The sequence below is a fragment of the Macaca thibetana genome, chromosome X, assembly GCF_024542745.1.
Source record: "Macaca thibetana thibetana isolate TM-01 chromosome X, ASM2454274v1, whole genome shotgun sequence".
NCBI lineage: Eukaryota > Metazoa > Chordata > Mammalia > Primates > Cercopithecidae > Macaca > Macaca thibetana.
Window position 1 is genome coordinate 130,288,307 of NC_065598.1, and position 26,108 is coordinate 130,314,414.

General features: G+C 41.1%; 1 protein-coding gene across 1 annotated transcript; it reads right to left on the minus strand.

Moving 5' to 3' along the window:
• Nucleotides 1-7,022: 7,022 nt before the first annotated feature.
• Nucleotides 7,023-24,566, minus strand: LOC126945899 (cancer/testis antigen 55-like). Its single transcript, XM_050775881.1, has 5 exons — nt 24,340-24,566; nt 22,620-22,804; nt 10,112-10,256; nt 7,907-8,019; nt 7,023-7,214 (listed from the first exon to the last, which is right to left on the minus strand). The coding sequence occupies exons 1-5, from the start codon at nt 24,434-24,436 to the stop codon at nt 7,023-7,025; spliced, it is 732 nt and encodes a 243-aa protein (XP_050631838.1). The 5' UTR covers nt 24,437-24,566.
• Between the last annotated feature and the right edge of the window lie 1,542 nt (nt 24,567-26,108).

Consider the following 26,108-nt stretch of genomic DNA (forward strand, 5'->3'; position numbering starts at 1 on the left):
AAAGTCACATGCACAGTTATTGGGGCTCACAAATTGTGTATATGTCTTTACGGGCAAAATTCAACCCACAACAACTGCTCTTGTACATTTTGATTACTCCAATATTCTACGATTGTCTGGAAAGTAGAACACACAGATAAGCAGACATTTCCTCTTATTTCTCAGAGAAAACAAAGGTCGTGAGACAGGAGCTCCTCTGTGAACCTCCTGGCACCCATCCTGGCTTTCTCTTCCTTCTGTCTTGTAACAATGGAAAGACATCGCAGCCCCTGGCCAGAGCAGACACTCCACTGAGCACATGGAACCATTCTCTTGACACATTTTCTCTGAGGATGTTGCTTCTATTACGACTGCCTCTCTTCCTCCTGCATCAACAATCTTTTTTTTAATCTTTGCCTCTAATGGAATAACATACACACATAGACAAGAATCACTCATCTTAAAAACTTCATAGACAAACAACCCCCTTCTATAAAATGTACATGGATAAATAAGCTTCCTTGGCCTCACTTCCCCTTCAGTCCCATTCCTGTTCATCCTGCCCCCCACAGCAAATGCTATTTCAAGAATCACCTCTGCTCACTTCCTGAGCTCCCATTCCCTCCTTATTCCTCTGGCATCAGGCTTTTATCCCCGTCAGGCCCCTAATTTGCTCTTAAAATGACAGGAAACCTCCAGGTCGCCAAATCCAGTGGTCAATATACTAGACTCTCATCACTCAACCTTACTGTTTGACCCCGTTAGGGACTCCCCATTTCTTGAGATAAGTTCTTCAGTCTTTTGCGTGACCACCCTATCCTAGAAAGACTCCTTCTCAGCCTCTTTGTCGAGATCTTCCTCCTATCAGGATCCCACAAGAGTGCTCCAGGTCTCAGGCCCTGAATGGCTTCTCTATCCACACGCCAGCCCCATAGCATCTAAATGCAGGTAACTCCCAGTCCCATGTATATACTGAGTCACACATTTGGTGGTCCCATAGACATCTCAAGGGTAAGGTGTCCAAAATTTCACATGTCCCGAGCTTCCATCAACCCTCATAGCTCCTTAAATCTTCTCCATCTCAGACGATGTCAGCTCAGTTCACACAGTGGGTTAGCATCTTATCCCTGCCAAAATCCTTAGTTTTCTCCATTTTCTTTACACGCTCCATGCCATCCATCAGTGAAAACTATCAATCTTTGAAAACATACCTGTAGTCCCACCACCTCTAAAGAGTAATTGAAAAACAATCATTGGGTCAAATTTGTTAGTTTCTATCATGACACAGAAGAAAGCAGCCAGAATCAAAGAGAGATCAGCCACTCAGATACATGAAAAGATGCCCACAACTCTTCTGTGTCCCTGCTGGCAAAAATAGAGCTAATAATGGATGCTGCAGCAAGAGATTGGTGCTAAGAAATAGCCTTAGAAAAAGGTAAGAAACAGCCTTCTCTGGCAAACTTCGCTAAGTAAGACTCAGCCTCCTCTGCAGGGGTCAAACTTGCTGGCAGAGAAGCTACAGGTAGATTCCAGCACCAGGAAGACAGGTCCCTGCTGAGAGAATACTGCAGAACAAAGAAGGGGCTCTTCTCTACCACCCTGCTGAAAACATTGTGAATGATCTCTTGTGGTGGGAGGTGCCTCCAGAGGCCGGGAACACATCAGATAAGAAATGGCTGCTGGGCTTGAGTGTCAGGGGATAAATTCCGCTGGGCCACAGAGCAGCTGTGTGCCCTCTCTTTCCTGTTTGTGTCTCTGACTTGGCTGTAGAATGTTTCACCCTCAAATTAGGGAGACTGACTCACACTGAAAATATTGAAAACAATGCGTCCGTGGTCACTGCTATCAAAAACCTCTTATCACAAACACCTGCTTACTTTTCTTTATGTCACTAACCGCTAGACGGAAATTCTTACTTATTCATATGCTTGTCAGAGTGTTGTCTGTCTCTTCACCCTTGTGTATCAGCTTCATGACTGCAGAGCTTTTGTTCATTGTTGCTTTTTCTGTCTGCTGGGGCCTCAGCATCTGGAACAGTGCTGGGCACATGGTACGTTCTCAATAAATACCGCAGCAAATAATCAAATCAGAAAAGAGTAACATCCTGAACCGTTCCAGGCAACCTGTGAGAGGATCTGGTTTTAAGGCAAATCACACCAAATCTGAATACTTTGCTTTCAATTCTGCATCTATATAAACAGTATTTGGCCTCATTCAGGGTAATGTTACAGCTGGCTGTAAACGTAAGAGCTGTAGTTCGGAAGACATTAAATCCCGGCTCAACTCAGCTTTTTCCTGGCTTTACAACCTGTCCTCAGAAGTCTGACCACAGCGACACTTGTAAGTAAAATCGGCCAATAAATTGGGTTTTCTTGCATGTCAGTGATTTAGTCTCCCTTGTGTACATGAGTTGCGCCATGGAATACAATGTTACTCCTTCCGTTACAAAAGCTACACTGGAAATAAGTTTTGGATTAGTGTTTAGACAAACGTTTCTTTAAGAATAGTGTGGCCGGGCGCGGTGGCTCAAGCCTGTAGTCCCAGCACTTTGGGAGGCCGAGACGGGCGGATCACGAGGTCAGGAGATCGAGACCATCCTGGCTAACACGGTGAAACCCCATCTCTACTAAAAAAAAATACAAAAAAACTAGCCGGGCGAGGTGGCGGGCGCCTGTAGTCCCAGCTATTCGGGAGGCTGAGGTGGGAGAATGGCGTGAACCTGAGAGGCGGAGCTTGCAGTGAGCTGAGATCTGGCCACTGCACTCCAGCCTGGGCGACAGAGCTAGACTCTGTCTCAAAAAAAAAAAAAAAAAAAGAATAGTGTGACAAGGCTTTAGACGACCTGTACCAATACATACATTATTCATTATGATTTAATGGATGGGGGCAATTCCCATCCATGGGAATTTTGGGATACTCATGTGATGGCAGTTTTCCCAATTCATACCTTTGTTTTTCAAAACACAATGAGTGTATGGATTGCTTTTATTTGTCACATAATGTCAATGTCAGCTCTCTGTTGTCTTAGCTTGGTCTGCTGTAACACAACACCACAGACATTTATATCGCACAGTTCTGGAGGATGTGAGGTCCAAGAAGAAGGTGCTGACTGATTCGGTTCTGGGCAAGGGCCCTCTTTGTGGCTCAAAGATGGTCACCTTCTCGCTATTTCCTTCCATGGAGGAGTTGGAGCAAGTGCTGACTTCTTTTCCTCTTCTTCTAAGGATTCAAATCCCATTATGGGGCTCTACTCTCATGACCCCATCCAAGCCTAATCGCCTCCCAAAGGCCCCACCTGCATATATGATTACATTGGGGATTATGGCTTCAACAAAGGAATTTTTGGGGAACACAGATGTTCAGTCCCCCTAACCACTGTGAGGTATGTTCTTTATGCTGTCAAAATTACTTGTACCATTTGTTTTCTTTTTTTTTTCCTTTTTTTTTTTTTTTCCTTTTTTTTTGATGGAGTCTTCCTATGTCACCCAGGTTGGAGTGCAGGAGAGCGATCACATCCAGCTAAATTTTCTTGTATTTTTACTAGAAATGAGGTTTCACCATATTGGCCTGACTGGTCTCAAACTCTTGACCTCAGGTGATTCCCCCTGCCTCGGCTTCCCAAAACGCTGGGATTACAGGCATGAGCCATCAAGCCTGGCCACATTTTGCTTCCTTTCAATGGAACTTCAACAACAAGGTTATGCTTTTTACCCTTTGTATAGACAGTAGGCCTTCAACTATTCAGAGGATTTGGGGAATGAAGTTTCTAATCCACATCATTTAGGGTTAACTGGGGCAATGCTCTTAGGAAAGTGAAACAGCTGTAAGATGAGGTGAACTAACTTCCTCCCACTTATGAGACCAATACGAGTGCTAACTGATCAGAGTCCTCAGTCGTGGATGTTTAGACCGATAGCCCTTAACCAACCCCAAGACTTCACTCTTCTGGCCAGGCCAGCAGATCTGGAAAGAAACTCATGAAGCACTTAACCCAGGCTGTCCTGGGTGACTAATACCATGAAATGGTGATTAAAAGCTAGTTCTGTGAGGAGTTCCAAAGGCAACAGAGAACCTTTTTCTCTAGCCCTCCCTTCCCTGGAAACCAGGGTACGCAAGCTTAGGGAGGCAGGCAGGGAACCTGCCAAAAAATGGTTCCAAGGAAGCCTCCTGTAAGCCAGGGTCCATGAGAAGAGGGAGTTAGAGAACAGATGGAAGGGTACCCAATGTAGGAGAGCATATATGGCAGGATTGTGCAAAGAAGTAAATACACAGAGGTTAATGGAAGGTAGGGTTCTCCAAAGCGGAGAAGGAAACAATACACGTGGAAATGTGGAAAGAGAGGAAAACTGAATAAACTCTATATTTCTGGGCTGTTACTGGAGGTTTACGTGCAACCTCAAGTTCACCAAAAGATGTAAGAGGTTCAATTCGAAACACCGTATTCTCCAACACCAAGGGAATAGGGATCCTTGTAAATATGGCTGATTAAGTAGAATTTGAAATTTTGATTAAACAGAGAACTACATACTAAGCATAACTAAGAGGAGTTGTTTACATTCACAGAGCATATCCCTTTGGCAGATGTACAGTTAAAGATTTATGCATCCCACAAGAGGAGTGAAATGATGAACCAGAACCTCTGAAAGCTACAAGTGGTTAGAGGATGAAACCACGATCAGGATGAGAGACTTCAAGGTGCCTCTTTGATTAACAGTGTGCATAATCATGACAACAAGAACACCGGGTTCAATCTATTGGGCCCTGATTAAGCTCTGGGTACCTAAACAGAACTTTATGTTTTGAGAATCATTGCAGGCATCAGGCCAGAATTGGCAGAAGGGCCAGAGCTTGCCAAACCTGGCTAAAGATCATTATCTTATTTCGTTTTCTTCATTGCATGTATCTCTAAATGAGCAGAGAAGCATCTGATATCAGCACATCTGCAACACCTTCATGGTGTGCCAGTTGGAAGCTCCGTGGCATAACACTGGAGTCCCAGAAACTCGTGGTGACAGGTCCCTGTATTTTCAAGCCAATTCCTTCACATGTGAGAAAAGCACATTTCTGACAGAGTCCACTATTTCCTATTCCCTGGGTCCTTCTGTCCTTGTGCCATGAGGGCATACATTTAGGGACACAGATGTGATGAGGGTGAGATGATCAAACACAATTCATTCTCAGTTGTGGGAAAGAACCTTGGAGTTAATTCATCTCTGAGGCAAAATATTCAAAATGCACCGCCGCTTGGTCGGCCTTATGAAAGCAAAGCAGTTCTGGGCTTTGCTATTTGAAAGTAGAGGAAATGTGTCCAATCCCCACCACCTGCCCAGCTGAACTGCTGCCTCCCAGGTGATCCTCAGTCCGGTGAGGAAGTTTGTGAAACAGCAGCTGTGACTGAATCACCAGCTGATTGGGCTTATCATAATGCATTATAACTCCCAGAGACCATTCTTCCACATCAACCAAACTGCAGAATTAAGTGGGAGGTAGTGAAGGTCATGGCCCTTGCATCTCTCAAGTCTAACGTGGACTGCTCTGTAATTCCACAGGGTGTGGGGCTGCTTTTGAATGACGACATTCACAGGCACCTGGTGTTGCCACATCTCCCGCTTGCCCCTTTCGATCATAGGAGCTACTGCTGCATGGGTCAGGAAGCCAAGGACGGTTAGGGGGTGGGGGCATTGAAAGAACACAAGTTCCATTAGGGCCTGGAATTTTGTCCTTTTGATTAAGGGTATAACTCTAGAGCCTCAACAGTGCCTGGCACACCAAAGAGAGTCAGTAGGATTTTGTGGAGTGAACCAGTGAGTGAAAATGGGAACTCTACGAGACCTTCACTGTTCCTATCAAGTGGGAAACAAATCCCTGGATGATTGGGAGGTCTCACTGGATCTGTAGTGGAAAGTTAAAACACAACTCTATTTAAGGACTGGGGGTAATGGTGGAATTATGAATCACAGGAGTCAGGGTAAGTTCACAACCACATTCAAGCTACGCCCATAGGTCTGAATACATCCCTTCCCCTAGGTCACAGTTACCCGGTTAACTGTTCTGTTAGACGAAAGCATGAAATTTCATGGGATATATTTGTTGCATTTTAGTATAACCCTTCCCGGTGGGTAAGCAGGTTGTCCTTCCTTCAAAAGCTCTGTGTTTGTATTTTTCTTCATAACTGCACATGAGCTGCACCCCTGCAACAAAGTGGCTTACAGAGGCTCATTTGCAGCAGAGTCTGTTTTCCGTGATTGTTGGTGTTGTTAAAAAGTCAAGAGAGGTCTTAATGCATTGCTCAACAATTTTATTACTAAGGAACCGGTGATGAATGAAGCACAGCTAAATATCATTGCTGGCCCAATCATTCAGTCATTGAAGTTAATAACATTTTATCTGCTCCTTGAGTCTGTGACACCTTCTTCTAAGTGTTGGTGATGCTTCAATGAAAGAAAAAAGAAAAAGAAAGAAAGAAAAAACAGACCAAAACACATCCTGCCATTGTGGAGTTCACATTCTAGCATGGGGAAGAAGGAACACAAGGAAACAATAAACATTGCAAATTATGTGAATGACAGAAGATGAAAGAGACTATGGAATAATACAGATTGTACAGACAGCATAAGGGGGACTCAAAACTGAAGTTAAATTGTAACTTTAAATCATGCCTTTAACATGCTGTCCCTGCTGCCTTTTCAGTTAAATGCTTTGGCTCCGAGGTTCCCTTTAGGGCCGCCCCAGGCCTCCGCCATCCTGAATCTGCCGCTGCTAATGGGAAACATGGAATTCAAATTTAATGGCAGTGTTCATTTTAATTAAGAACTCCTTTCCTCCAGTGCCTAGCAAGCTAATTTAGCATGCTTTTTAATTGATAAGTTATTTCCCTAAGCTGGGTTCATGGTCCAATTGAACTAGCCAGTATCTCAATTAGATTTGCCAGAAAAGCCATATGTAAAATACTATTTAGGCTTACTAAGCTAACCTTTTCAGTTAAACCAGCCCCTTTACTGCTCATAGAAGGAAAGATAAACAGAATAAAAAAAGCTTTGTCATTACAATTTTTGTGCTGGGATGATAGAAACCGCTCTCCACTTAAAGCAGAACTGAGTGCTCTCCACCATAATCACATTGACGATATCATCTACTTTAGGTACATATCCATCAGGAAGTTTCACAGAATCCAAGGTGAAAAAGATATTATTACTTATCACCCCATTTCTTCCACGTATGTGAGTAACGCGGACCTGTGAGTATAAATAATGGAAATGATTATGAGAAAGCCCAATAATCACTGTAAACAGCTGTTCACCTCCTCACTCTGGGTCCTGCCGGTCACTTCGATGCGAATCAATAATTCCCAACCTGGTTGACCCATTGCTAACACCAGGGGTGCTTTGTAAGGATCCCCATGTCCATGCTCCACCACAGACCAATTAAATCAGGCTCTCCAGGGATGAGGCCTGGGTCTCTGATGAGAAATCCTGCTCTAAATATTACCAAAATATGTCCATTACCCTCTATTGCCCTGAATTTCCTGGTCATATTCAGGCTCCAACACCCAAATCATTCTCAGCATTTACTGTTAAGCTCAAGTCCCACAACACACTTCGTTCATTCTTTCCCTACAATTTTCTGGCACAAAGATTGTTTTTCTTCCTCCTGTTGTTGGAAGATTCTAATAACATTTGGGTATCGAGTAAAATGCACAATTTAGAACTTAATCAATTAATGTGCTTGTTCTACATAATTTTCAAATTATTTCCTTTGGGAAGTCCTGCCTTTTCAATAAGGAAAGTGGCTCCTTTGTTGGCAAAGAATGTATTTCTTCATATTTTCTGGAATTCCCATTACACCAAACAGAATCTTGGGCATGAAATTTATCATGAAAGGAAGGGTTTGCAGAAACCGATGATGGGAGCAACAGGAAAGAAATTACCTCTTCCGCATGAATACAACGGGTGGGCTTCACAGAGCTTGCCTTGAAGTTTGAGAAGCCTGGTTCAGTGGAATATTCAACTTTTAACCAGTCACCCTTATAAGGCACAAAATCTAAAACAGCCATGGAGAAATGTGAGTGTCATGATCTCTTAACTAGGTCATTTGGATTTCACACGTTATTTGATAGTGTACTACTTTAAAGTCAGTTCTGCAACATCTAAAGTCATTTTTGCACACATTTAAACAGACACACTGTAAATCTCTAAGTCCGAAAAGAAGTTTATAATCCTTAGGCACTGATTCTCCTCTGCTGATTTAACAAAGTCAAATGGAGGAAAGTGTGAACTGTACATCACAGCCAATCTAAGGGAGCAGCACAAGATTTACTAAACAACTGTTCGTGTTCACAATTGCTTAGTGAGAGGCAGTCAAACATGTAGATAAGAGCACAAGTTTAAACCTGCTTACATGGCTTCGAATCTTGACACTGCCACTCACTCAGTTTGCAACCTTAGCCAAGATGTTTAATCTCTCTGTGCCTCATTTTTTTCATCTATAAAATGAGAAGCACGATAAATAGCCTTCAAGATACTGAGCTGCTGTGACACTTAATAGATATTGTTGATACACACAGAATCATCACTGGTGCATAGTAACCACCAAATAAGTGTTGATTGGTAGTAGTGGTAGCAGTACCACTAGGAAATGTTGTTACTTTCAGAATGAATCCATTCCCCCTAGTGTTGTGTTCCACTGATGAACTCTTAAGTCTGTGCCTTCAGGGTTACCGTTAAGACCATCGAGGTTGAAACACAAGTTTACGATAAGTTAAAACTGACTCAAGGATAACAAAGGTACGTGAAAGAATCTGGAGCAAATGGAAATCCCAACTGCAACTGAGACAGTAAATTGCCACAATGACTCCAGAAAACTAGCAATATCAACAAAGTGAAACATTTCTTCACCTTAGGATCCAGCATTGTAGTATGACACAAGACACCACGTTAGACCTCTTCTCTCTCTCTCTGTATCTGTTAATTTACATACATTTCTTTTGTGTGGGTGTACCATATATCTATGGGCCAATAACTCCAAAATGTATATGCCTCCAGCTCTAACCAACCTCAGGATCAATTATCCTTATGCTTACGCCAATCTAACATGTGTAAAGCTGAGTTGTTGGTATTCTCCGTATTCACCAACTTTTGTCTGCCTCAGATGTCTACATTGCAAACTGGCAACTCCACCCTCACCACTGCTCAAACAAGAAACTTTGGAGGTACCTTGGACTCATCTTTCCTCCACATCAAAGATCTAATCCATTACCTCCTGGGTTCTTCTCTAACTTCAAAATATATCCAGAGTCAACTCAATCCTCAGGTCCTCCACTTGTCCACTTTCATTCACATCTCCATCATTTCTCACCAGGAATATAACAACGGTTTCCTGACTGATTTCGTGACTCCACCCTCTCCCTCATAGTCTCTTCTCGACAAAGCAGACAGAGTCAACATCTTAAAACAAAATTCAGGTCAGAGTCCTGCTTTTGCCCCCAAGAAAACAAACGAGCCAGCTGCCTGTGGAAACGGAGCTAATCTACCCTTTTACACCCAAGCTATACAACTGTTGCAATGGACAAAAATAGAAAAAAAAAAAAAAAAAAAAAGTGTATCTTTGGTTATAAGCAAAATATTAGAACATATCTGCTGATTACAAAGAGAATTCAACACACACACACACGCACACACACACAGCCACAAAGCACTGTCTCCAATCCTAAATTTGAAGCATTTGAAGTGTATTCTTTTAAAATTTGGTACTCCACCCTGTCACAGAAACTTCTCAAGTAACCAACTACAGAAATGATCCCTGCAAGCATAGTTTCTGAAGGGTATTAAAAATAGCGTCTCTGGGTACTTGTAGGATTGTTTCCATGATTACAAATTAAATTCTTATGTGAATGAAAAATATATCCAGGCATTACTGAGGGTATTGAACAAATGAACACACAATAGATGATAGCAGACATTTTAAAATACTGCCTATTTGCCCCTATATTGTACATAATTTTAATTGGAAAGGTCTACCTCGAATATTGAAGAGCCATTGACTGAAGCCAAGTACACTGTTAAATTTGTTCTAGGACTAAAATCCTCTCAAAAAATTAAGAATTACATCATATATCACAAAACGCAAATCATACCTTCAGAAAAAATGTCCATAGGGAAATAAATGATGTTACTAATATAAATAGTATCTTCACTTATAGAAGCAACACATCCATTTAAAACTCTGAGTTTTGAGTCTGAGGGTCCATTACCGTTAAGAGGGTGAGGCACAACATCCACCTGTAAGATTTAGGAAAGAGTTACTTTGAAAATAATACAAATTTAAACACAGGAACTTACATGGTTAAAACACTGGTATTCCAAAATGTTTTCAAAAACCATCCTAAACATTGGTGAATACAGTTCATGTGCTAAATGGCCATAGACTGGAGATAATGGTAAAAATCATGTGTGTGCCTTATGAATTGTGAAATGTATCCCAAAACATTAATTGCATACCCAAGTTTAACGCCCTTGTACCATTAGATTCCCAGATTTAAAAACTACTGTCGTTCGCCTACAGGAATTCACAGTGAAATGACGGTAAAGTGGAAAGATATGTAGTCATAAGCAGGTTGCGATGAAGGATATAAAACTTGTTCAAAGATAGTTTCTGTGACTTATCTAAAGGGAGAGCATTTCAAATAGGGAGAAAATGGCGGCATTGCTTGGGGGAATTCAGATTTGTGTTGGGTTGTGAAAGAAGACAGAGGTGTAACCTTGTAAACAGGGGTAGAGGAGCAGGGAGGCAGAGAGGAGATACAACACAATTAAGGAGCCTAGGGAGCAAAACCCTAACATTCGAGATCCAGGTCTAGGAGACAGAAGCACGAGATAAAGTTGGAACAATAACCTCAACTGGGGGAGGTTGAATAAACCAAGCCAAATTAGGGCTTTACTTTATCTACAATAAAGAGGCATACAAACCTTTTTCCTTATTGGAAGTGTAATAGTCCTTATTTTATAATTTTTAAAACTTGCAGAAATAATGCAAGTTCATTGTACTAAAAATAGGAAAAAAACAAACCAGATATGCAGACAGCAAAACGCGGTTACCCCATAATCCATATTCCATTACCAAGAGACCACCAGGGACTACATTTTGGCAGTAACACTCATCCTGATGTTTTTGTCTGTGCACAAATATATATACATATGTAAATGCCTGTTTTAAAAGCAAATTAGCATGGTATTCGGTATTAAAGTATCACATTAAATTAGCACAAAGGTTTTTAAATAACAAGAAAGGACAGAAAGAGTCATAGGGAATCCCAATTAATGGATGTGCCATAATTTACTAACCCAATTCCACATAATTAGACATTTCACTTGTGTCCTAGCATTTGGACTACTTGCCTGACTGAACTATAGGATAAACTCCTAGGGTTGGAATTTGCTGATCAAAGACTTCTGATGGAAACTTGAGCCACTGAGTTGTAAATAATTTTCCCTGGTTTTAAAGATAGCTTAGTTTGCTGCTATTCCCATTTCTTAACTGGTGTCCTTCCAGCTGTCAGTACCAATCTGATGTTTATTTTCCCCTCACTTCCTGTCATGAGGGAATGAGGCATTAGCCTCCCGTCCACGTATCTACCACCACTTCCGTCAGTATCCAGTGGATGATCCACGCACCCTCGGACCTCTTTGGTCCTTGACTCCACACCAACTCACAGACATACTGCAGACTAAAGCTTTGCCCATGTCTCATGGCTCCCAACACTGTTTCTTATGCCTTGGAAATACCACCAACACAACAGCAGGTACAAACAGATGGAAATGTTTGCAATAATGCATTGCATGTCATAAGTGGCATTTCAATAAAATAGGGTCAAAGTGGATTATCCTATTAATGTTGAGGGACAATTGAGTAGCCAGTAGGGAAACAAGACACGGATCCTTCTCTCAGTCCTGAACACGGAAAGCAAACCCAGGCTGACTGTATGTTTAGATATCAATAAATTAATGACTTTCAGAAGAAAAGTTAAGTGAATACTTGTGTAAATTATGTGTTAGAATTAGCCTAAGGAAACTTCCTGAACCCAGAAGTCACATGGACAAGATGGACATATTTATAGTATGTAAAAATTAAACAGATGGAGGAGGAAGGGAGCAAGATGGAGAAATGGAACTGTCCAGTGATCATCCTCCTGCAGAAAATCAATGTGAAAAACTATCCTTGTATGAAAATACCGTCACTTGAGAGAAGAAAACCAGGTGAGAGGCCATGGTACCTGGTTATAGCATGAAAATAAGAAAAGATGCATTGAAGACAGTAGTAAAGACAGTTTTACATTACCCACATCACCCCTTCCCCAACCTTCAACAGCACAGCATGGAGACAGATACCATCCACCTGGAGGACAGAGAGAGTGGCAAGCATAGGACATTGCCTGAGAACCCAGTATCAGGCCTTCCACACTATACGCCACCACTTGACAAATGCCCATGGCACGTGGCCCCAGATGCTGAGATGGTACTTGTGGACCAAGTCTCTAAACCCACCCTGGCACCAGACAGGAAGCCACAGCCACATCAAAACAAACTCAATACCTGGCCCACATCTCTGCCAGTGATTCCACTGGCCTTATGCTCAGAATATTCTACAGCAACAGGGAGTCCTCTGAATGGAGCCTTGGATTCCAGACTCTCAAGGCACCAGCCTCAATAGCTAAGGGAATGCATGCCATTGTAGCATCTGTCGCTGTGTCCCGGGGATTAGGAAGCCCCCAAGTGCTTCAATAGCTGCAGTGTTCACAAACATAAGGACCAAAAGAGACCTATATAGAGTTTCCGGACAGGCTTACTGCTAAAGGATGTCCCCTAAAAGCTAGACTGCAAAGACTGAAATGAATACCTACTTCTTCAACACACAGATATAAACACATGACCACAAAGATCAAGAACAATAAGGAAAACATGACATCACCAAACTGACAAAACAAGGTGCCAGTGATTGACCCTAGAGAGATAGGAATGCATGAGCTGTTTAACAAATAATTCAAAATATCTATTTTCCACATGCTATGTGAACCTTGAAAATAATTACAGAGAAATGATTCAGAATTTATCAGAGTAATTTGAAAGAAAGATTGAAAGAATTTTAAAAAAATAAACAAATCAAAAAGTCGAAAAATACAATGAAAGAAGTACACAATAGAGAACATCCACAGGAAAATTGATCGAGCAGAATAAAGAATCTGTAAACTTGGAGACAGCTTCATTAAAAATATACAGTCACAGGAGACAAAATTAAAAGGAAGGACACGGAATGAAAAAAACTTACTGAATTTCTGGGACAATTATCAGCAGAGCAATAGTATGAGTCATTCATATTCTAGAGGGAGGAATGAAAAAGAGGTAGAAAGGTTATTTAAAAAATAATAATGGGGAGCCATCCAAACCCAGAGAAAGTTACAAACATCTAGGTACTGGATGACCAAAGTTCTGCATTCAGATACAATCCAAATAAGATTACCTCATGACATATTAAAATCAAACTCTCAAAGATGAAAAATAAAGAAAAAATCCTGAGAGCAGCAAGAGGAAAGAAGCCAATCACATATTCCAATATGCCTACCAGAAGACTTCTCAGCAGAAGCATAACAGGCTAGGAGAGAGTGTGATGATATATTCAAGGAGATCAAGGAAAAAATATCTAACCAAGAATAATGTACCAAGGAGTAAAGCGGAGATAAAGACTTTTACAGAGAAATCATAGCTGAGGAACTTCCTCACCACCACAACTGTCTTACAAGAAATCCTACGGAGAGTTCTTCCAACTGACGTAAGGGATGCTAATGAGTAATGCAAAAATATCTGAAGGTATAAAACTCACTATTAAAAGTAACCACACACATTCACAATATTCTATTAAGGTAACGGTGGTGTCCAGATCACGTATATCTTCCATGTAATGGTTAAAAATGGAACTAGTAAAAATAAAATACGTACAATAATCCATTAAGGGATATAAAATATCAAAATTTGTAAAGTGTAAAATAGAGAACTCAAAATCTGGGCATGGAGTTAAATGGTAGAGTGTTGGTATTTTGTGATCAAAGTTATATTATCAATAAATAAACTGTTGTGATTATGTTTTTGTATGCCCCATGCTAACCACAAAGAAAAAAATCAAGTAATAGACACATTTTAAAATATCTAGGAAACAAAACATACTAATGGAGAAAAATCTCTTATCCATCAAGAAAGAAAGTAAAAGAGAAAGAAAGGAAGAAATTACCAACAAAATAAGAAGAAAAAAATCTAAATGACAACAGTAAATCTTTACCTATCAATAATTAACTTGATAGAAATGGATGACATTCTTCAACTAAAATACACAGAGTAGCTGAATGGATTTAAACAACAACAACAACCAACCTAGGAGAGACCCACTTCTCCTTAAAGGACATTCGTAAACTAAAAGTGAAGACATGAAAAAAGACATTCTTCCATGTAAAGGGAAACCAAAATAGAGCAGGACCAGCTAACCTAATTTCAAATAAAATAGGCTTTAAATCACAAACTGTAAAAAGAGACCAAGAAGATCATTATATAATGGTGAAGGGGTCAATTCATCAAGAGGATATAATGATTTCCAAAAATATGCACCCAACATAGCAGCACCTAAATATATGAAGCAAATATTAAGGTCCAAATGGTGAGATAGAGTGCAATGCAATAATAGTAGGGGACTTCAACACCCAGCTTGCAGCAATGAACAGATTGTACCGATAGAACATTGACCCCAAAAAAGTCGGATTTATCTGCACTCCAGACCAAATGGACCTAACAGTCATTTACAGAACATTCCATCCAAATACTCCAAAACACATATTCTTCCAACTGCATGTGGAACATTCTGGAGGATAGATTATGAGTCAGGCCATAAAACAGGTCTTAGCAAATTAAAGGAGTTTGAAACAATATCAAATCACTTCTCTAACCGCAATAGTAAAATACTAGAAATGAATAAAAGTAGGAACTTTGGAAACTTTAGAAGTGGATGGAAATTAAATAACATGTCCTAAATAACGAACGGGTCAATGAAGAAATTAAAAGCAAAGTGTAAACCTTTCTTGGGATAAAGCAAAATGAAGGCACAACATATGAAAACCCATGAAATACAGCAAAAGCAATTCTAAAAGTGAAGTTTACATCAATAATGCCTACCTCAAAAGAAAAGATATATCTTCAATAAACAACCTCACACTGCACCTTGAGGAACTAGAAAAAAAATGCAATCCGAAAGTAGGAGGACAGAAATCATAAAGGACAGAGCAGAAATAAATCAAATAGATATGAGAAGAACAATACAAATATCAATGAAACAATGACTTGGTTTCTTGAAGAGGTAAACCAAATCAACATAACTTTAGACAGACTAAGGAAAAAAGTAAGAAGATTCAAATAAATAAAAGCAAAGATGAAAAAGGAGACAGCAAAACTGACATCACCAAAATAAAACGCATCATAAGGACTATTATGAACAATCATCTGTCTACAGTAGGACAAGCCAGAAGAAATGGATATATTCCTGGACACATGCAACCTACCGAGAAGTAATGGTGAAGAAATGGAAATTCTGAACAGACCATTAACAAGTAAGGAAAGTGATTCCGTAATAAAAAATCCCCCATCAATGAAGAGTCTAAGACAGAATGGTTTCCCTTCCTAATACTACCAAAATTTATATATAAAGAAGAAGTAATAGCTATACTTTTAATACTCTTCCAAAAAAAAAAACTGACAAGAAAGGAACACTTCCAAATGCATTTTATCACACCCGCATTACCCTGGTAGAAAACCCAGACAAGGAAACACAAAGAAGAGAAAAGCAAAGAAAACCACATGCCAAAATTCCTGACGAACACAGTTGCAAAAATCGTTAAGAAGGTGTTAGTAAACCAAATTACACAGCTCATTAAAAACACCATTCATCATGTTTTAGAGGGATTCATCCCTGGGATACAAGAAAGTTTCAACATACACAAATCAATAAATGTGCTATATCACATGAACAGAATGAAGCACAAAAGCCATAGGATCATTCCAATTTAAGCAGGAAAAGCATTTAACCGAATTCCACATCCCTTCATGATAAAAACTCCACAAATTAGATATAGGAGGAGTGCACCTCAATACAGTAAAGGTCATATATGATAAAACCACGTGTAACATCATTTTCTGAATGGGGAAATGTTGCAGGCTTTTCCTCTAAGACCTAAAACAGACAGAAATGCCCACTTTTGCCCTTTCTATCGCACATAGTTCTGGAAGTACTAATCAGAGAAATTAGGCAAGAAGAAACAAAAGGCATCTAAATTTAAAAGGAAGAATTTAGATTGGCCCTGTTTGCAGATGGGAAGCTCTTACATATAAATAACCCTGAAGACACCACCAAAAACCTCCAAGGTCTAATAAACATATTCAGGAAAGTGGCACGATACACAACCAACATATAAGAATCAGTAGCATTTCTATACACCAATAGAGAACTATCAGAAAAAGACATCAAGAAACAATCCCATTTAAAACACCTTCAAAAAAATAAAACAGGAATAAATTTCACAAAGGAGGTGAAGGATTGCAATGTCGAAAACTATAAACCATTGACGAAGCCTTAGGTTTTGCCTAAGAGTCAGCTTATCTGCTTCTTGTGCTAACAGGGCCGTTGCTGCCAGGGACCTTAGACATGGGGGCCAGCCTTTGGAAACCCCGTCTAGTTGTTTTGAGAGATAGGCCACTGGCCTTGGCCAGGGCCCTACAGTCTAGGTTAAAACTCCAACTGCCTTTTTTTTTTTTTTTTTGACACACAGAGTGTAAAAAGTTTTGTCAGGTCAGGTAGCCCCAGGGCTGGGGCCAACCTGAGTTTTTCTTCTAACTCATGAAAAGCTTGTTGCTGTTGGTTGTAATAGATGTAGTTTATCTAATTTATATTTTTATTAACTGTCATCTATCAAAATATTGACTTAAATCCTGTAACTCTTTGATTTCAAGCTTTAAACTGATCTGGTATTCCTTGCGGGGCTCCAGTTGCGTCTAAATAGATGTGAGAATTGAAAGACCTATAAGGGGCTTCTCTCACTTTACGATGTCTTTTTTTTTTTTTCCTCTGGTTGATGAAATGCCAGGGTAAAAGGGATAGCCAAATGGACTAAAGCACAAGTGCCACTCTAATTATTCAGCAGAGTGCCCAGTAAAGGTCCACCACAATACCACCACACATCCACTTGGGGATGAACAAGGGCTGACTGATAAGCTCTTGAAAATTCTTAAGCTCATCGCATCCCTTCAGGTCTCCAAGGAATGCTAAGTTTCCTCCCTGTTGTGAGAGACACGAAGTGAACTTAGTGTTGGGAGACGGAGGCTGGAAGACCCTTGGGGGCTGACCCACAGGGTGCTGGACTTTGGGATATAGCAGAGAGAGCTTGGCATGACTTGTTACTCCAGGCTGTAGAATCCTGGAAAAGAGCTACCATGCAGCCCATGCCTGGTCGACTGGAGGGGCCACCTTAGTGGAAGGGGGACAATCTTGGCCTCTGGCCTGCCATGTGCACAAGTATAATAATTGCTTTTGTTTAACGTGTGGATGGAATATTTGATCCATTCCAACCAGCCATTTGCATCTTGGTATGCTGTTTTAATTGCCAAAGTTTGTTTTAAGTCTTCAACTTCTATGATCCCCTAGTAAAATGAATGTTTCCTTTAGCACTTATTAGTTTTTACACCAAAGAAAGCTAAACACCATTTTATATTTAATAATGCTTCTTGTATGATTTTTATACCAGATAAGCTAAATTTTACCTTTATATTAGTGTTATTAATGTTAAACTTAATTTTAATAAAACCTTGTAGACATATTCATCTAATTTTTCATGTTTGACCATAAGGTGAGATTTTATAGACTATTTTTAACCTTTTATAATCTTTGTTGAAGAGCAGGTTAGTGCTTTAAGAAAAAACTGTTGCATTCTTACTTTAATGTCCAGTTCACAGGAAACTGGACAATACCTTTTTAACTTTAGCTAATATGTTTACACACAGAATTTTCTTTACAATTAATGTTTTAAAACTTGTTTAAACTTTCAAAACAATAATTTTTTAACCTTTTAATGTAGGTAAAAATCCACATTCTTATGCCTCTTTATAATCCCTTTACCAAAGGCATATTTTACTTTTCTTATACACCTTGCACATAAACTCTTTCTTCAATAGTACTCAGGAGGCTTTATTACTTTTAAATTATACAACATTTTTTGCATAAATTTTTTTATAACATTTTTGCTTTCACAGTTTTCGCAGACAATTCTTTGACGTGTATCAACTTTCTGACTTATTACAAACTTTTTTTCTTTAAACAACCAGTTAATTTATTTCAGGACAAGAATTTACCATATAACACTCTTTTTACATAAATTTCGCCTCCCCCCTTTTTTCCTTTTTTTTTTTTTTTTTTTTTTGAAGATAACCATTCTTTTTTTTTTTTTTAAGTGAACTTTTTTTGTGTCTGTGGACTAGACTGTCTAAGGTCACAAGATTAGAAGTTACTATAATACATGTTACACTGTTAACTTTTAGCAAACTTTACTTTTGTTGAAAACCTTGTAAGTTTGGGATTTCAATTATCCTTTGCTGTTAATAAGACCTTGTTTAGTCTAAATTAACTTAGAATTGTTATAGATGGCCCACACCCCCGCCTTTGTTTTTCAGATACTTCTGAACTGGTGAGGTGTGCTTACAATGAGGTTTCTTTTAAGTTACTTTTTAATTTTTTTTTCTGTTAGCAAAGCAGCTGCCGTTACAGATTGAATCCATCTGGGCCATCCGCGGGTTACTGGGTTAAGAATTTTTGACAGAAAGGCCTCAGTACTTTCGGGATACGCCCTTGTTTACACTGACAACAAAGTGGTAATAGAGTGTTACAGGGTTACGGAGGCTATCTTTAATTATCAATTGTAGCGGTTTTAAATTTACCTTGGCTTTTAAAGGAATAGGGTATACTGTTTTTTTCTTAACTGCTTGTATATTTCTCTCTTTCTCTTTTTCTTGACTCCTTCTTTGTCTCTCTGTCTCTTCCTCTCTGTCTTTTCCTCTCTCTCTTTGGCTCTTTTTCTCTCTGTCTCTTTCCTCTCTTTTTTTTTCTGCTGGTCTTTCCTTTCCTCTGCCAGCCGCTTATGCTGCTGTTCTCTTAACTACCGTGGGGGAATGGGGTCTAAAACCAGCTGTAACTCTCTATGTACTGAAACTGGTCTGCCTGCCCTGGCTTACAGGTTACCTTGTGCCATACGTTTGAAACAAGGGACCTGTCCAGGCTTCCTTCTGATGGCCAACCTACCTCTAATGCTGGCCTGTCTATTTCACACAAAGTTCTAAGTTTTCCTGGTGTCAGAGTAACACCGTAATCTCCCTTAAATCCTTTCTTGAAATTTTTCAACATAGTTCCTAGTGGGGTGGGCTTACTTTGTGCCTGACCCATGTCTCCTCGAAACAAAACACCACACTCACACCACATGCACACTACAAAACAACGGGTAAAAGGGCACACACACACTTTTATCGTTTACGCCAAACCAGAATCAAAACCAAAATCAGAGTATCAAGAAATCCAAGCCAGGTCAAAACCAAAACCAAAGTATCAAGCAATCCAAGTCAAGTCAAAAACAAAAACCAAAGTGCTGGTACAGGCACGTCGTGGGTGATCAGGCCAGCTTCCACTCAAATGGAGTAGGCAAGTTCCCAAGACCAGTCCTGTCAAGCAATTCAAACCAAGTCAAAACCAAAACCAAAGTGCCAATAAAGGCATGGCGTGGGTGATCAGGCCACGCTTCCACTCAAATGGAGTGGGCAAGTTCCAAAGATTAGTCTTACCAAGTTTTAGATGTCTGGACTCCAAGTGCCAGTTCCTTCCCAGTGTTCAGCCACTGCGTTGATCCTCCACGGGGGCCTGCCACACACTGCTCTGGCGAGGCATCCCACTGGGGCAAATGCCTACCCGGAGCGCTCTCAGGATCCGCGTTGCTCCAGCTGGTTGGAGTCCCCCTCAGGGATGTTCCACTGTGCAGGCTAAAGCCGCCTCAGGAGCTGCCTCGACTGTCCATTAATCACCTCGCTTCCCGGTCAGGGAACCAAGAAATGTAGTAGGATGAGCCATGGACAAAACCCCTCTGACACTGAGATAGTGAAGGGAGTGGCTTTAATCAGCCCGGAGCATCGGCCCGCTAGCATCTTAAAATCCAAGCTTATCAGGTGCTCAACTTCTGTCCCTTTTAAGGGCTCACAACTCTAAGGGGGGTCCATGTGAGAGGGTCGTGATTGATTGAGCAAGCCAGGGGGTACGTGACAATGGCTGCAAGCATCGGTGGTCAGAGTGAAACAGAACAGAACGGGAGGTTTCACAGTGTCCTTTCATACAATGTCTGGAATCTGTAGATAACATCGGTTGCTAGGTCAGGAGTCGAATTTTAACTACCAGGCTTAGGTCAGGCAGGCACAGGTCTGATTCCTTGGTTTCGAGTCTGGTTTCTAGGGGCCAGACTACCTGCCTTTAGTTTCACTTCTCTTTCCTTTTCTGAGCATAAAACAACATAAAACAATATGAGAGGGTCTCTCTCTTCCCTCACGTTGGCAATCTATACATCTAGTAAGGGGTCAGTTTCCAAAATGTATGAGTAACTCCAACGACTCATAGCAAGAAAACAAATAATCCTATTAAAAATGAGCAAATTCCTGAATAGCCATATCTCAAAAGGAGACATACAAATGGCCAACAGGCATATGAAAAAACAAAACAAAACAAAAAAAAAAACGCTCACGTTTTCTAATTACCAGGACAATGCAAATCAAAACCACAGAGATACCGCCTGACACATATTAGAATGGCTAACATTAAAAAGAAAAGTGATAACAAGTATTGGCAAGGATGTGGAGAAATTGGAACCTTTATGCACGGTTGGTGGGATGTAAGTTGTTACAGTCATTATGGAAAACAGTATGGAAGTTCTCCAAAATGTTAACAGTGGAACTATCAAATGAACCCATGAATCACATGAATCCATGAACTACTGAGCATGTATCCAAAGAGAGTGCCATCAATGTGTCAAAGAGATATCATCACTTCCATGCCTATTGCAGCCCTATTCACAATAGCCAAGAAATGAAAGCAATCTAAGTGTCCATCTACGGATGAGTGGATAAAGGAAATGTGGTATAAATACACAATGGAATACTATTCAGCCATAAAACAGAACAAAATCTTGCCATTTGGGACAACATGGATGAACCTGGAGAATGTAAGTGAAATAAGCCCGTCACACAAACACAAATAACTGCATGGGCTCATTCATATGCAGAATATAAAAATTTGACCTAATAGCAGTGTAGAGTAGAATGGTGGTTGCTAGATGCTTGGGTTGTTAGGGTTGATGGAGGAATAAGGAGATGTTGGTGAAAGGACATATCATTACCGTTATATAGAAGGAATCTTTTTTACTGTCCAGAATGGGTGAATATATACAAACAGAAAATGGATAAGTGATTTCCTGGGGCTGGATGTTGCGGGGGGAGAGGACAGTTGGGGGAGCAGGCAGAAATGGGAAAAGACTATGAATGGTTATGGAGCTACCTTTTTGAGTGATGAAAATGTTCTAAAATTGTTTGTGGTGATGGTTGCCTAACCCTGTGAACAAACTAAAAACCACTGAATTGTACCCTGTAGATGGGTGAATTGCATGGTGAATCACATGACTTATATCTCAATAAAGCTGTAAAAGAATGAAAGACATAAAGTAAAGACAAAAGATGGTATCGGAGGAAATACTACAAGGGCTTCATATACAGACTTTCCTATTACAAATCTAATTTTTCTACCATAGAGACAGCTGTAAATGTCCCTATTGTATAAGTAGGTCCAAGAAAGGAAACTTGCTGTAATCTCATTAAAATCCTTAATAATTCCAAATGAGCAATGTGACTGCTTTTCCCTTCTTATATTTGCAAAGATTTCAGATTGATAGTATTGTTGTCCTTGCCTATATGGGCAGATGGGCAGTCTCACCACCTATTGCTGAGAGAATCAATTAGTACAGTAGAGCTGAAGAATAATTTCATAATAGCCACTGAATGGGTAAATATCTGGACTCAGGTGCTATTCTCAGGACTCCGTAAATCTGCCAAATATTATTGAATTGTACCCTTAAGAGAGTTCTGTGATTTGTGAACTATACCTCCATGAAGCTCTTTTTAAAATGTTTACAAGGCACATGGTTTCACATAGTAATTCCACTGCTATGGATGCACAGCACAGAAAACGTTTTTTTACCTGATAAGGGAAGTTGCAGGATTTTATAGAGTTCAATAATTATTATTGTTACCCATATTGTTTAAAGATTAGAAGAATAGATAAGTAATTTTTATGTTTTAAAGCAGAAATCACTACAAATATTAGAACAGAAGAACCTACAACTTCAGAGGGGTGGGGCTTCAAATTGCAGTTGACATCCACTCTATGGATCACAGCAGAGATGCTGGATTAATGCAATAGAAAGATGGAGAAAGAAAACCCATTGGGATAAGACACAATTCCCAAACTCATGCACATCTCACCTTGATTGCTCTCAATCCGTAAAGTGGTTTATCTTCTTCCACAACCACATTAACTTTCTGTCCAATTTTTAGAGGCACGTCGCCAGTCACAACATCACTACTGAAGTAGATCGACTCATCAATCATGCCATAATCATCACAGAAACTTGTGACAACTCCCTGCACAGTTGTCAACTCAGTGTCACCTACAAGATAAAGAAACAAAAGTCACATTATTAGCCTCAAATACAAACATCTACTACAAATATGTCTTACACTCACCATCTGCATAAACCTGGGCAGAGAAGTTTTTTAACATCTCTGATCTTATTTTCATCTGTCAATCCACAACAATCAAAATTTCGCCTAATAGGGTTGTTGTAGTTTTCTTTTTTTAATTTTAAAAAATTTCTAATATTTTTAATTTTTAAATTTTCAATTAATTTTTAATTTTTTGAGCAGAGTCTGGCTCTGTCGCCCAGGCTGGAGTGCAGTGGCGCGATCTCAGCTCTCAACAACCTCCGCCTCCCAGGTTCAAGTGGTTCTCATGTCTCAGCCTCCCATGTAGCTGGGACTACAGGTGCGTGCCACCACACCCGGCTAATTTTTGTGTTTTAGTAGAGACGGGATTTTGCCATGTTATCTCAGGCTGGTCTCAAACTCCTGGACTCAAGTGATTCACCAGCCTGGAACTCACAAGGAGCTGGGAATAGAGGCATGAGCCACCTGCCCACCTTGTATTAACTGGCACATGCACATGAACTGTTGAGAGCTGTGGAGTGCCTTGCACAAAAGAGTGTAAATGTTACCTGTTATCACCATATATACATATGAGAGTCTTTAAGCTTCTGTTCCTGTTATATCCCTTCCTCATTATCACCAACATAATGAGTAGCATCTTGTATAGATACTTAACCATCTCAGCAGACAAAGCACTAAAAGGTATCTGGAGATTGATGGCCAGCCCTAAACGGCATCCAAAAGGTCTAGGTCTCCTTCTCTTTCTCCTTCTCCTCCTCCTCCTCCTCCTCCTGCTCCTCCCTTTTCTTTCTCTTTCTTTCTTTCTTTCTTTCTTTCTTTCTTTCTTTCTTTCTTTCTTTCTTTCTTTCTTTCTTTCTTTCTTTCTTTTCTTTCTTTCTTTCTCTCTCTCTCTCTCTTTCTTTCTTCTCTCTCTCTCTCTTTCTTTTTTTTATTCTACACAAGCCTAGCTGACCAGCAATATTTAGGGATCTGACCTCAGCAGCCCACCCGCACGATGGGTTCTCTGCTCTCCTACAGGATCAGATATGTATGAGGCATCCACTTGGCTTCAAATTAAATTTCCGCTTGGGATACAAGCCTAAATTCACTCGCAATTAGGGATTTTCTCGCCTACTGGAAATATAAACAGGCATGTGCTGCACAACCACGTTGGGGGAAGCCACAGGCGGTACAGTCTCCAAGGTGGTCTCTGACAGCGCCTTCCCACTTTAGATGGACAGGAGACTTTGGGAGTTGGTTCTCAGGGACTTGTTGGGGACGCAGGACGCCTACCCATGCACACACAGAAGATGGAGCCGCCGTCCCGTGCTGTACTCGCCAGAGCCACCGGATCCTCATATCGGGGGTGAGGAGAGACCCTATTGGGAGGCTTCTGGGGTGGGGGACAAGGGAACACACAGAGGAATACCTTCTAGGAGCCCCTGCTGCTGTGGGCCCTGCTGCTGTGGACCCTGCTCCTGTGGGTCCTGCTGCTGTGGACCCTGCTGCTGTGGGCCCTGCTGCTGTGGTCGCTGCTGCTCTGTGGGGTCAGCCGTAGTCCGGAAAAAGGCCAAAGCACTTCTCAGAAGCCTGAGCATCGTCCCCGTTGTCACCACCGGCCTGGGCACCACTTGTGACAGATGAAGCACGAGCTCTCCTCCGTAAGGGAATCCCTCAGGTCACGGCGTCTCCTCAGGGACTCGCCTCCTGCTTCTCCTCCTCAGCCTCCGTGGGATGGGACCCAGCCGTTAGTGAGCCCCCCTCAGGAAAGCCAGAGAAACCACAGCCACCTGAGGAGCTGGCAGGTGCCCCTCTGGCTCCTCCCTCTGAGCATGCGCCCCTCAGGGTCTGCTTCTACCACTGTCCAGCCAATGGGCATGCAGTGGGTGGGCGGGCAGGTTCCTGTCGCCACTAAGAGGTGATGGGCATGAACATCATGGCTCCTCCCATCAAGGCTGAGGGCGCCATTAGGATGGCCTGGGGGAAATGGCTTGGGGGCTTGGGTTCTGAGTGTACTCAGGGCATATGGGGCTCTTCTCTTGGGTTCCCTGGGAGGATGGGTGCCTGAAACACTGACTGTGCAACCAAAAATCCTGCTCCTGCCCTTGTATTCATGGTGCTTAGCATAAGGACTGACCACTCAGTGGGTGGTCAATCGTTACTGCTCAGTAGGGATCAATTTTGTGGAGAGAAGGCATCATGTGGGTAGGCAATGTTTTAGTGATAGCAAGTATGTGTCTTTTGTACTAGGACTCCCATTTTGAGTACAGTGATAATTTATAGTAGAATCCTTTTATAATCACTGCTACCATGTACTCATTGTTTACCTAATTATACCTACATTATCCTGCTATATACATTACCCTTATTCATTCATTCAGCAAAAATTTATAGAGCACTAACTGTGAGCCAGACATTGTTCTGTGTTCTTAAAATTTGTTAGTGAATGAATGAGTCAAGAATCTTGGCCCTGTGAGGGTAGTTTTTTCACAGGATGACAAAAGGGCGATGCTAAGCATCACATAATAAAATGTATGATATGTTGGAAGACAATAAATGCCGTGGAAAAATACGGCAAGACAAGAGGGATCCACAGTGCTGGGCATGGGGGGTTGGATTGCACTTTACAATAGCATGGTCAGAGTAGCCCTCATTGGAAAGCAATAGTTGAGAAAGATGTTGGAGTTAGTCAGGCAGCTATTTTGGGGAGAGTCATTCAGACAGAGGGCTTAGTTTGTGCAAAGACCATACAGCAAGACTGTGCCTGATGTGTTCAAGGAAAAGCCAAGTGGTTGGAGCAGAGGCAGTGAGAGCTAGAAGAGTAGGAAGTATGGTCGGACAGGTAATAGTGTTTCAGGCTGCGCATGGCCTTGTGGGGCACTGGAGTATCTCTGGCGTTTATTGTCCATGATGTGTAAAGTCCCTGAAGGGTTTGGAGCCTTCCAGGGATCACTCCAAGTGCTTGGTTGTGAACAGGCTGGAAGAGGTCACAGCATGAAGCAAGGCAAACAGGGGCAAGCAGGAGCTGTGGCAGCACTAGGTCCCTGTGAATGTCATCATTCAAAAGCAGCCCCACACCCTGTGGAATTACAGAGCAGTCCACGTTAGACTTAAGAGATGCAAGGGCCATGACTTCCACTACCTCCCACTTAATTCTGCAGTTTGGTTGATGTGGAAGAATGGTCTCTGGGAGTTATAATGCATTATGATAAGCCCAATCAGCTGGTGATTCAGTCACGGCCGGTGTTTCACAAACTTCCTCACCGGACT

Coding starts and splice junctions, on each gene's coding strand:
- LOC126945899 (XM_050775881.1), bottom strand. CDS start 24,436: ATGCTCAGGCTTCTGAGAAGTGCTTTGGCCTTTTTCCGGACTACGGCT. Junction 10,257..22,619: donor ACGGATTGAGAGCAATCAAG/GTGAGATGTGCA, acceptor TAAATCTTACAG/GTGGATGTTGTGCCTCACCC. Junction 8,020..10,111: donor TATGGACATTTTTTCTGAAG/GTATGATTTGCG, acceptor TGGCTGTTTTAG/ATTTTGTGCCTTATAAGGGT.